This window comes from Centruroides sculpturatus, unplaced genomic scaffold (genome assembly GCF_000671375.1).
Source record: "Centruroides sculpturatus isolate CEXI.00-Female unplaced genomic scaffold, Cexi_2.0 scaffold197, whole genome shotgun sequence".
NCBI classification, from domain to species: domain Eukaryota; kingdom Metazoa; phylum Arthropoda; class Arachnida; order Scorpiones; family Buthidae; genus Centruroides; species Centruroides sculpturatus.
Window position 1 is genome coordinate 425477 of NW_019384591.1, and position 14022 is coordinate 439498.

The 14022-nt window shown below is 28.7% G+C and overlaps 1 protein-coding gene across 2 annotated transcripts in view; it reads left to right on the forward strand.

Moving 5' to 3' along the window:
• Window positions 1-10870, forward strand: part of LOC111624741 (unconventional myosin-Vb-like) — a 76846-nt gene extending 65976 nt beyond the window's left edge. Inside the window, exons 16-18 of one of the 2 annotated variants that reach the window (XM_023367677.1) lie at window positions 5984-6168; window positions 10503-10614; window positions 10783-10870. In XM_023367677.1, coding sequence (XP_023223445.1) covers window positions 5984-6168; window positions 10503-10614; window positions 10783-10839 — 354 coding nt within the window. In that variant the 3' untranslated portion in view covers window positions 10840-10870. Of the gene's footprint in view, window positions 1-5983; window positions 6169-10502; window positions 10615-10754 lie in introns of both variants that reach the window. The other variant, XM_023367678.1, reaches the window with a different exon arrangement.
• The last annotated feature ends 3152 nt before the right edge of the window (window positions 10871-14022 follow it).

The window sequence follows — 14022 nt, forward strand, 5'->3', positions numbered from 1 at the left end:
GACAAGTATATGCAGCATAGGTATATTTAAATACACACCTATGCTGCATATACGTGTTTTGGCTGGATCAATCTGTAAGCTTGGAGCAGTCTTTGTCACATGATATAGATTGCTTCTGTCATGTTTGTTAGTTTGCTTTTTGCAACTAACACACAATATAAAAGTAGTATACAATACACAATATACAATATATTATACACAATACAGGATCCATCATGGTGGCATGTTTGGGAGTGATTTTAGAGATTTTATCAGATTTAGGTTCAGAATCCAAGGAAAAAGAATTCATTTTTGTTAATTAAGCACAGTATAAAAGTAAGAAGTGAAAGGAATCAATATGCAAATAACAAACTATATTTCAGAGATTGTATTGGAATATAGGCCAGATGTTTTTAAAGAACATTTTCAAGTAAGTCAATTTACATTTGAAAATTTACTGAAAGATCTTGTTTCTGTTCTATTGCAATTGTGAGGATCTGAATCCAGACTTTCCGTGTGTTTACATTATTTGTTCCTAACGTTGCATCGTAACTATAAACTTGATACATAACTGTCAACTTTCGCACCTGGAAAAAAAATATTTGTTAAATTCTCAGGCCTAACAATGATGCCTTCTCATCACCTCTTGACCTAATATCTCGATTTCAACAGTTCAAAATATAGAACGGAACAACAAAGAGGGGAGTCGTCACCAGTTCCTCGATCGGACCACTCAAGTGCTAAAATATTCGGATAACCTCCTCGCCTTTGGATATATTTCTGCCTTTGGATACCTCCTTGCCTAATATCTAGTTAACTAAGAACTGTAGAAATAAGAACTGTCATCCAGAACTGTCTTCTTTTGTGTTCGACTGACTTACAGCAGATCAAGATTTCATACAAGCTATTTATCGCCACGTGCAACTTCTGTAAATTCTCTCTCGGGAATTGCAAAAACGTTAATATCCAATATATATATATCTAATATCTATCAGTCATAGAAATGTATCTAAAAGCTAGCATATTTAAAATCGAGATGTTGTATAATATGTAATTGTATATAATGGCCTATAATTACCCATTAAATAGTTGTTATGTTAACCCATCTCTGCATAAGTCACTTCTGGTGTGCTGTCTCTCTCTCCATCCCGAATCCGTTCACTCACACACGTGATCGTTTGCGTGAGAACCTAACAGTTTCTGTGTCTGTCCGTAAAGACACAGTGGTGTCAGTCCTGACGAAACTTGTCATTGTGATCTTCGCTGACGCGATGTTGACCGTTTGGTCACGTGGTGACGAATAAATTTGGATATGTCTCGCATAGACTTAATGGTAGAACTTATAGCTGCATGTTGTAGTTTACACAACATTTGTATTCTACAGCACAATGACTCAGTATGGAGTAATGAAGAGAGAGTAGAAAATGGAGTGCAAGTAACAGAAGTGAAAGAAAATGTGGCACAGGAGACAGGATATGAACAAGACTGAGAAATGAGATAATTAAGATGAGAACAGATAATATTACAAAGGTCACAAGCAAACAGATATAGAACAAATTAATCAGTTCCTCACTTCATATTTTTCTAAATTAAATTTATGTAGCAAAATTAAGTATATTAAAATCAATTAAAATGAATAAAATTATTGTGCTGAATTTTTGTTTTGCCTTATTCTATTATAGCTTAAGAACATCATAATTTCTCAATCTAAGCAAGGGAAATTCATCAGAAGCTAATTTGCAAATTGAAAATTGTTCTTGCTTCTCTCATACATCCTTTTTTGATATTCTCTATAAATAATTGCAAGATAGTTTTTTGTGTAGGATTCCTACTCAAATTTTTTTAAAATTCCATGGCTTTCCATGGCTTTTCCTGACTTTCTCTAATCAACTTTATACAAATTCAGCTGACCCTCACATCCCATACAATATGGCACATTGACAAAAGAAAACAACAATTGACTTACTATGCACATATACTATTGCTTCTTCAATTGTTTAATTAGTTATTTTTTTAATTAACAGTTACATGTTTTTGTATAATCACAGAGTTATTGAAATAAAAAATAAAATGTTTTATTAAATTAAAATTTTTTTATTCTGTTATTAATCCACAACTATAAATCTACATGGCTTTAGAAAAATGCCATTATTCATTAACAAATTCTTTATTATCCATGTACAAAGTTGTCAGAAGATGAAGCAAGTAAACGTATATCTTACGATGTACGGAAATACACAGTTATATGTAACACGACTACATGCACAAAGAGAGGGGAGACACGTGCTACACAGGGATGTAGCAAACTAGAACAAAGAAGGTGACCTTTGACCAAAGTATGTGACACTAGCCAACTAGCGCCGTCTAGTACAAAACATGTCTTCTTGATTACATTTTTGCTTTCTTTTACAAAAGTATATATTTAATAAATTTATCCTTTAATAAATTTTGTGAACTCTATAAAATAATAAAACTGGAAAAAAATCAGAAATTGTTTTGTTATGCATCAAAATTAAAAAATGATAAATAAATACCATCTAAATTAAAATTATCATTTTTGTACTTTATCATTTTTTTAATCAGTTTATTCACACTTGCCCTCAAATTGAGTGAGTAAATGATAATTATGAGGAACTTGAAGAAAAATGAAGAGAGAAGAGATATTAAAACATTAAAAAAAATTTTTATTAATGTTAGATTATTATAAGACTTTTCTCTCAAATTCATAATGCTGCATAATTAATACAGCTGTTTTAAAATTTACAAATGATAATTGATAGTGGTATGTTATATTTGGGACTTAGTTTGATTCCTTGGCATTTTGCAATACTGCTCTCCCTGTTGCATTTTTATAATATTCTTCACATAAACAATCAACATTAGTTTTTAAAATTAATCTGCATTATTAGTAAAAGAAGTAAATGTCTGTAATAATTGTCTGAACATTAACAGAAAATAAAAAATATTTGTAAGGTCTGCTTTTGAGTGATTTTAACATACAATCTTACAATTGAATAGAATAATAAGTCTTATGTGTAATCAAACTTACTTATTAAATCTAAAATTGAAAAAAAAAAGTAAAAATTAAAATTAGTTCATTTGATATTGTGCAAAGTGTAAAGAATTGCTTAAGAACTTGGTCTTTTAGATACAGTAACAAAGCAAAATTGATGAGTAGCATTTGTATATTCTTTACATTTCTGTTATAAACACCCCCACACACTAAGTCAACATTTCACTGAAATAGTTTTAATATTCTTATTACCAACAGTATATATTTATTTAAATTGTAAAGAAAAACTTAGTGCAATTTTTAAAAAATTGTTAGAACTACTTGCCTTAAGTACAAAATATCTCAATGGCATGCATTAACCTAGTGTTTCTCAAACTTTACCTTCTGGTAGACCTGTTGAATAAAAAAAAAAATTGGCAGACTACTGCCCTAGAGTAGAATTTAATGAAAATATGTATAAAACTAGCAGACTCTGCCATGCGTTGTTGTGGCTCAAAATGTATCTATTATAAATGTATAACACTTTCCCCATGGGGGGGAATTTTTCGAAAAATCCCTTAGTGTACATTTTCTTGACATACCCTATTAAAATGCAATCAAAAACGCAAAAAACAGCATCTGAAATAGTATAATAGAAGCCAATTTCTTCATGGTAAGCCTTAATCCTGTCCCTCTCCCCCACGGGGAAAATATAAAAAAATCGCTTTGTAGTGTATATTCTGTTGACGTACCCTATTAAAACGCAATCAAAAACGCAAAAAACCGCATCTAAAATAGTATAAACAGAAGCAGAGTTCTTTTACGGTAAGCTAAGATAAACGACTTCCAACCACTTAACACTGCGTTGAATAATAACAATCCACGAAAAACCTTTTTTTACGAGTGTTATGTCACTATTAAATTCCACAAGTACTTTAGACCTCCACTGAGTCATCACCTGAAGCAGACCTCGGTGGAGGTCGAAAGTACTTGTGGAATTTAATAGTGACATAACACTCGTAAAAAAAGGTTTTTCGTGGATTGTTATTATTTATGGTAAGCCTTAATCTGTCCATCTCCCAGGGGGATTTCAACATGTATATAAAAACACATGTGTATTCGAATGCAGTGTTGTGTCAAAATTTCAAAGGAATTGGTAGGAACAAATGAACATTACATTTTTTTTATATAGATAGATAGATGATGATCTGCTTTAGTTCATTTTCACAAAAAAGCAAACTTAGGGCATCGTACTCATAGCGCCATCTGTTCGACATAAAAGCCTTAACCTAGATTATATATTTTAATTTATATGAATGTTTAATGGAATAATATACAGCTATGTCCACCCTGAGGTTCCATTCTAAATATTGGTGAAAGAATTTTTGAAATCGGATGAGTAGTTTCGGAGATTACCTGCTGCAAACAAACTTACAAACATTATCTCTCTATAATATTAGTATAGATAATAATTGTTTCTTAAAATAATGTCTTTGTTTTAAACAGTTTAATTTAAATGATATGTTTTTAATTTAAACTTTAATGTGTGTTTTAATAAAGGTAAATGATACAAGAAACATGTTTTTTCATTTGTACAATATAATATGCTTATTCTCTAAATTCAAGGATCCCTGTCAACACATTTGCAGGCTTGCAGACCACACATTGTTGAGAAATCTGAATTATATCAAATAACTGAATTTGAAAATTTTCACTGTTCAGCACTACAGACTGAACAACAATTTTTTGTGTTTTCAGACAATGCTTTCAATGATATCAGATAAGGAAAGCAGTTAAGTATCTCAGAATGGATAGATTGATGGGAGAAGGCAATGCAATACTTAGACAATTTGTCAGGTAGGGATGCCTTCTATAGGAAACTGACTCTATTTTGGTGCTAGATTCATGAAGAAAACCCAGAAAACTTCATGTGGTCAGTCTATTGGTGAGATGCAAACCTGCAACCTACCACCAGTGTTTAACTATTTAGCCATTGATGGGCTAAGCACATAAAGCCAGTATTAATTACCAGTGCCCAGACCCAGCTTGTGTTGTTTTAAAGTAATTTCAAAAAATTATAATGTTTTAATGAAATTATTTATCTATACCACACTATCCAGATCCTGTAACCGGTGTGTGATGCATATATATTGTATACCGCTGTTGATAAATGTTTTTGAACAACCTCTTTGCTCTTCTTCAGGTCAACTGGAATTCCCTGGACGGAGTGTATTCACTTGGCGTGTCACACACCAGTTACAGGTTCTGGATAGTGTAGTGTAGATTTCACCTCGGTGCTGAGGTTAGAATAGTTTCTGTATTTAAAGAAATTATTTATATTGTAAATGTACGTAATTTAGCTTATTAACTGTTTTAACTATTAACTTTAGTTAAAATAATTTAAAATAATATAAAGGAGTGTTTTAGAAGTTAGACAAAATAGCCATGGTAGGAAAATAATTTCAATAATACAATAATATCCTGGATTAACAGGATTTGTTAATGAATAATAAATGAATGCTTTTTTTATATTTTTCAAAGCCATGTAGATTTATGTTGTTGGATTAATAACAGAATAAACTACTATAATTTAATAAACCATTTTATTTTTAGTTTTAATAATTTGGCAATTATAAAAAATATATAACTGTTAATTATAAAAAATAACTAACTAAAAAGTTGAAGAAGCAATAGCATGTATGCATAGTAAGTCAAATGCTGTTTTATTTTGTCAATGGGCCACACTGTAAGGGATGTGAAGGTCAGAAAATTTGTACAAAGTTGGTTTAGGGGAAGACAGGGAAAGTCATTGAATTTAAAACAAAAATTTGAGTAGAAATCTTGAATATATTAGTTAAAGTAATTTGATTTACTTTTGCATAAATAAATAAATAAATAAAACACATGTACACATGTGAAGTATAGGTAATATATGTTACAATAAATTTTTACCTATATAAAACTGATTGTGTTTGTAAGTTGTACTTAATATTAAAAAAATATTTTTTTTAGTTTAGAGAATCACTTGGATTATTAATGTCAACATTAAATTCAACTACTCCCCATTATGTAAGATGTATAAAACCAAATGATGATAAAGCTCAGTTTAATTTTGAATCTCGTCGAGCTGTGCAACAATTGCGAGCTTGTGGTGTTCTTGAAACTGTTCGAATTAGTGCTGCTGGCTTTCCATCAAGGTAAGAATTATTATGGTTTATTGTCAAAATTTAAAAGCTTTTGAAACTTTCATGCTAATGGATATTACTTCTAATGATTTCATTTCTAGAGAAACTTATATTTAATAAAATAAATAATTTAATCAAAAGAATTATTTTCATAATTGATTCAAAAATCAATCTCTATACTTTTTACTAATGACAAGAACGAAAAATGATTGAAATAAGTATAACACAGTTCAGCTTTATTAAGTCAAATACTGTAGCTAAATTTTTTCTACAGAGTATTAAGAATACATTCATGCTCATTTTATGTTTTAAGACTATTATTAAATTTTATGTACAATGATTATAACATGTAAATATTTTTTAAACAAAAATTTGACTATAACAGCAATTCTTTGAATAAACTGTTGTTAAAATATTTGTCTAATAACTAACAGATGATATGTTAAAACTAAACAAATATTTCAATTATAATTTTATGTTTAGTTAACATTAATTTTCAGAATGACAGGTTTCTTTAAATTTTAAATTGCTAAATATTTTTTGAACACTGGATAGTACCATAAGGATGTCATTTTAAAAGGATTTTTATAACATTGTGAGAGCATCAATTTTGACTGAATTATAGTAAATGATAGAACACTTTGAGTTGCATATAGTATCAAAATATTAAATTTTCAATTTGCCAGAAATCATGTAAAAAAGCGATTTTTATTTTTTAACTGTTAAAAATAAAAATTTTCCATAGTCATAAATATTTATGCCTATGGAGAATTTTTAGGTGTAACCCTTTCCATTTTAGATAATAAAATAAATATTGGTTAATGAAATAAAGACAATCAGTAGGTGTTTTTGAGATAGGTTTACTACTATATTACAGGTATTCTATTACTTTACCTATAGTAGAGTAGTAAAAAGTTTGGAGTTTGGAAAGTTTTGAAAATGTTTTAGATAATTTTGGAATTATTTTTATTTTGATTATTTTTAAAAGTTTTAATACTTCCAATCAATTCTCTAATTCATATTTTTAATGTTGAAGCTCCAGAAATGTCTGATAATGAAGATTCTCTTTGAATGAATTTTTGTAATTCATTATAACTTCTCAATAAAACATACTTCTACTGAAAATCAATTGTTATTAATTCAATTTCTCTCCTGTAAACTAAAAAACTTTTATTACTATCAACATTGAAGTCACTTATCCTAATGATAAATCTTCAGTCTTTTTCTAAATATTATCATCAAATAATTTAATATTCACTGAATAAGAAATGAAATATATTAAAATAAAAATCTAGGTAAATATAAATTTTGAAATGTAGTTGATTCAACAAAATATTATTTCTAATTTTTTACAGTTATATCAGATCAATTGAACTTAGTTTTAAAAATTTTTTAAAATATTGTAGCCTGTATTGTATTCATTGGGTAATCAAAATTCCTTATGAATAATTTCAAATTTGAATTGAATGCATTTTTGATTATCTTTTGTGAGTAGTATTTGATAGCTATAAAGAAATTATTAAAAATTGTTATTTTTACTTATCATTCACCAATTATTTAGGAAATAGATTGGGTAATATTTTTTCTGAAATCAGTATAAAATAAAATTATAAGAATTACATTTTTCTCCTCTAACTATGGCTTCGTCAAAAACAGAAATTTCAAAGTTTTTTTAAAATATCATATAATAATGATACAGTAAAGTTTTCAAAATAAAAAAATATTTACTTACATAAAAAGTATCTAAATTTAATAACAATTATGAATCTGTATAATAAAAAAAAAGTTTTATTCTAAAAGTTATTTTTATAGCCATCTTTATGCAATCTCTAGAAAAAAGATTTTTAATAGCAGCAGCTATGCAAAAATTGATTGTAGTAGTTTTTATTTACTTGTTAACAAGAAATTCTAGAGTAATAAAAATTCTGGAGTTTATTTCTAATGATGAGAGCTTTTATTATGCAAAATAACAAACTAGAAAAATAATTTGGAATATAAAAAAAAAGAATCTTGTCCAATCCCTGTTTGGAAACTAATTCTTAAACATTCCCATCTTGGAAAAAAGTTTTTGAACATAATAGAAAATAAATATGTTAAGACACTCTGTAACAATAATCACATTAGTTTATTCAAATTAGTTCTTTGAACATAATATGTACAGTACATCTATTTCCATTTTTATTGCTTTTACATTTTTATTGCTTTAAAATGAGTTTTGTTAAAGAATATAGTGAAGATTTTTAAGATTAAAATGTGACTTTGATTCTGGAAGAGAGAATTTAGAGAGAAGTTTCCCAATAGCTTGGTTGTGCTATTTCAACAGTAAACTATACCTGGACAAAATATGAGAAATTTGAATATGTAAGAACATTAAAGAAAACTGGCTGACTGAACACAACAAGCAAGAATCAAGATCATGTCATAAGATGCATCTGTCTACAAAATCAAAAAGCCACATCAAACAATTAAATGTTAAGTGGAAAGTTCACCATACTAATGTTTGCAATCATGTAGTTTGAAATCAATTAAGTGAAATGCACTAAAAGTTTTGTAAAACCAAAATAAAACCATTCATGATGAAACAACACATAAAAAAAAATATATGGAATATGCAAGGTGTTACAAAAAGTGGACTATTAAATAATTGGGATAAAGTTATTTTTTCAGATAAGAGCAGACTTTGTTTTAAATGTGGAGATAATGCTGGCACAGATGAAAAGTTTCAACAAGAATGTCTTTTGCATATGAAGAAATTCCTAGTTTGTCTTATGATATGGAGATGCATGTTAGCAAAAGGCAAGGGAGATCTGCACATTCTATAAGAAACTGTAAATGGCAAAGTGTATGAAGAACTTTTGGACACTTTTCTGATTCTTGTGATGGAAAATCAATTTGGGGATGAGGAAGTTGTTTTCTAGGCTGATAAAATTAAAATTATCATTGTATAAAAAATGTAAGAATTTTTGAAAAAAAGAGAGATTAAATCTTTACCTTGGCCACCAAACAGTCCTGATTTAAATGTTGTTGAAAATCTGTGGGCTAAACTGAAAATGTTAGTGGATGAGAAATGACTTACCACAAATGAAGAATTGAAAGCTACTGTTCTGCATAGTTAGAAGAAAATTAATGATGATTATTGCTCAGAACTTAAGTCAGTACCATCTTGCATTAAAGCTGTTATTAAGGCCAAAGAAGGGGCCCAACAAAATAGTAAAGAATTTTAATTTTATTTTTTCTACTATGTTTGAAAATTTTTTCCCTAGATGGGAATGTTTGAAAAATGTTTTCAAACTAGGACAAGATTTTTTTTATATATTCCAAATTCTTTTTCCAGTTTGATACTTTGCATTATAAAAGCCATTATCATTAGAAATACAGTAGAGCCTCGATTATCCGACCCCCGATTAACCGACCGTTCTAGTCGGCAAATTTCAAATGTCCACTAGTGATGTGGCACTACAATATTTGGCTATGTCTTGGCTACTTTAATATTATTTTTACGTGTTTTAGCTGGTAACACTCATTCGAGCATGAAAGGGAGCCAGTATTTAAACAAGGCTTAATTTTCTAATTTTTAACGACACAATAGTGACAATTATTACTTTAGAAATTTTTGTTAGGCAAACATCAATGAAAATTCAATGCGAAGTAGGTTAATAGCAATATACTAATTACATGGGATATAATAATATACTACACTAATAATGGATTTTTTCATACTTTTCGGTTATCCGACTTTTCAATTATCCGACCAACCCCAGTCCCCAATTGAGTCGGATAATCGAGGCTCTACTGTAACTCCAGAATTTTGTTCACTTTATGATTATTTGTTAACAAATAAAAAAATTTCTGCAATCATTCTTCGCATACCTGCTGACATTCCAGAACTTTCTTCCAGAGCTCATAGTATTAATGAAATTTTCTGTAATCTCTATATCCAATGAAAATAGTTTGACTATTGACTTTGACTATTTTCATTTGATATAGAGATTACAGAAAATTTCATTAATACTATGAGCTCTGGAAGAAAGTTCTGGAATGTCAGCAGGTATGCGAAGAATGATTGCAGGAATTTTTTTATTTGTTAACAAATAATCATAAAGTGAACAAAGTTCTGGAGTTATTTCAAGTGGTATTTTTTTAAGTTGAAGTTAAATTAGATTATCTAAGAGTTTCATACTTACTCTAAATTAATTTGATCCATTATTTAAAAGAAATTAAAAATTTCATTTGAATGATGGATCAAATGAAATTTTCTAGAGTGAACCTTTTGATTCAGTTTTTATATAAATCTTATATTATGCAATAAATAAATTCATTAATTATTTTTATTTATTTTTTTGCAGATGGTCATATCAGGATTTTTTAAACAGATACAGAGTATTGACCCGTTCAAAAGACATTAAGCGAAATGATATGAAAACAACATGTAAAACTATACTAGAGAATATCATAAAAGTAATTTATTTTTTTCATTTATTTAAATGTGTACAAAAGTAACTTTCTATATTTAATGGTTTAATATAAAAAATTATTATAAAAACATTTAATAATTTATATTTTACTTAATGCATTTTTTATAATCAATTAATTTTTAGTATGCATTGAATGATACTTTCTTTTAAGAAACAATTCAAGTTTGTGATACATTCAACTTTAACAGAGAGGAAGAAATGGAGATAAGATTTTGTGTTTAGTAGTTTATTTTGGTGATGGGAATATATTTCTATCTGTAAATTATCTATGATATTACATTCCTACAATTATTTTAGTTTAATTATCTTACTTTATAATAATGTAAATTAACTATTATGATTAAAATATATGATGTGTATTGAAGTTTATTAATATTCTATAACATATAGCAACAATAATTTATGAATGTAAATAACATATGAAGGCTGCTGTGTTAATAATTTAGATTCACTTTGTTAAGTTACTAGATCTTTAAAATCTCTCATAAGTATTGAGATTGTTATCTTTGTTGACTTTGCTAGACTCCTTTTATTTAGTAGACATCTAATTTTTGGTATAGGAAAATCTTATTTGAAAAAATTTCCATTAGCTATCTCACTTAGCATAATTATGATTATTTTTATATATTTGTTTAAACTATATAACTAAATTTTTTAATGACAAGTCTAACTTTATATTTTATTGTAATATGAATTTGTATATTGAAATTTTTATGATAGTTCTGAATGTTTTTTTGATTAAATTGGTTAACTTTAAGACAAAAATTGAATTATAGCATATTAGATCTTTTTTTAACCACACACAAACCTTTTTCAGTAAATAAATTATTGTTTAATCTAATGTTTTTGGTTGTCTATGCAAGCCATCATCAGGATACATCTTTTAGAACATATAAAAAAATAATACATTTCTAAAAGATGTATCCTGAAAATGGCTAAATAAACAGCTGAAAACATTTGATTTAAACAAAAATTTATTTGCTGGAAAAGCTGTGAATATAGTTAAAGAAATCAGCACCAGTTTGTGACACATTATTGGAATCAACGATCGCGATGTGCTGTAATGTTCTTATGACGTAATAAAAGGTTGGTGGCGCTCCTGACCCCTCGGGCAAGGTGACCTAGTTTCACTCTCCCCTTTCGAGCGCTGACCTTCCGGGAGTGACGACTGTGTAATCTTTTGTGCACTCTTTGTTCTTTGTTATATAACCAGTTACGCGAGTCTAACTTGATTTTACTAATCTCCGAAAAGCTACATCCAGTCTAACAGGTTATGGGCCCAGTTACGGCAACAACTAATTAAGCGTAAGGAGAACACAAAAGAAAAGAAAAAAAAAAAAAAAAAGGTTCCTTTAATGGTTTCGGGCTCTGTAAGCCTACCATCTTTTCCTTATTATTCCCACAAGGAGGATAAGTGTGGCACAGCAGGTGTCTCGCACGGGTTGACATGGGTGGTGCTCGGATGTCAATATCCTACGAACTACATTATATCCGTTTCCAATATCTCCCCAACCGACTGTTCGGTTGTAAGAGTGTTTCTGACAGAAGGGTCGACAACCAAAGCAAATCCCACAGGACAAAGAATCGTTGAAATGTACATTTTTGACAAGGAAACTCTCAGAAAAGATTTCTTAATCGATCTCCTTGCAAAAATATATAAAATGTCAACTTTTACATCCAAGATTTTAATTTCGAATTAGTATAATTAGTAAATTTCGATTAGTGAAATACATAATTTAATTTACTCTTTAAATTTATTTGATTAANGAAACTGTATGGATGAAACGACTTCTAGAAGAAATAAATCTACCGATTACAGCACCTATCAAAATATTTGAGGACAATCAAAGTTGTATTCGACTTTTAGAATTAGGAAAAGCACAACAGCGCACGAAACATATCGACACAAAATACCATTTTGTACGTGATTTAAAGAATTCGGGAGAAATTACTGTAATCTATTGTCCGAGTGAAGGGATGATGGCCGATTTGTTAACGAAGCCGCTAGACGCTAATAAAGTTAAGAAATTTACTCGCGATATCGGATTGTATTAACGATCAATCGTTGAGGGGGTGTGTTGGAATCAACGATCGCGATGTGCTGTAACGTTCTTATGACGTAATAAAAGGTTGGTGGCGCTCCTGACCCCTCGGGCAAGGTGACCTAGTTTCACTCTCCCCTTTCGAGCGCTGACCTTCCGGGAGTGACGACTGTGTAATCTTTTGTGCACTCTTTGTTCTTTGTTATATAACCAGTTACGCGAGTCTAACTTGATTTTACTAATCTCCGAAAAGCTACATCCAGTCTAACACACATTATGTTTGATCTTTGTTCGAAAAGTTCTATAAAGGTGACATTTATATTACCTAATTATGCGTTGCTACTACTTGTTTTGAACACATGCAGTAAGCAAAGAAACAAAAGATATTTAATGGAACCCGAAATTGTAAAGTTATTTTAAATGATTTTATAAAATCAGGGATTTCCAACTTTTTTTTGTTGATTTATTTTCAAAAATTAGAGTTAATTCACTGATCTGTTTTTATATTGATATAAAATATGAATAAATTACAAATGGAAATTTAATTAAAAAAAACATTAAATTTTAAAGTTGTGTGTTTTATTTTAATATTAATTTTTAGTAAATTTTATTAATTATTATTAAATTAAATCAAATTTATTTCCAAGGAAAATTTTCCCTATAAATGGGGAAAACATTTACACAATATCATTTAATATTTTAGTTTACATGATTGTAATACAGATAGGTGTAATGATTATAAACTATCATGGTTTAACAAGAGCACTTGAGTGATGATAAAATTATATCTGATATATATAAACATCATTAGTATGAAGTGCCTTAAGAATGTGTTATAAATATAAATTATTAAAAATTTATATCAGCAATGAAACACAAATAATTAAGTATTACAGAGAATTTTTTCAGTGAATTTAACAAAGTAATTAAAGATTTTATAAGCATCCTTTCTATTGATGCAATTTAAGTTAGTTTTAAAGTCAAGAGATGAACTACTGTTACATATATTTATATCATATTGTTTACGTAGATTATTTAGAGGTCTATGTAAACAATCTTAGAGATTGGCAATTTTGCAGAAGGTGAAGCGCAGAAAAATCTTCGGATTGACATAACTGGCAGCAAGTATTTGAAAAATTTATATAAGTTCTATTGATGAAAAGAGAATATTTGTTGAGATGTAGCTGAATTACAGTAGAGCATCGATTATCCGACTCAATTGGGGACTGGGGTTGGTCGGATAATTGAAAAGTCGGATAACCGAAAAGTATGAAAAAATCCATTATTAGTGTAGTATATTATTATATCCCATGTAATTAGTATATTAGTATATCGCTATTAACCTACTT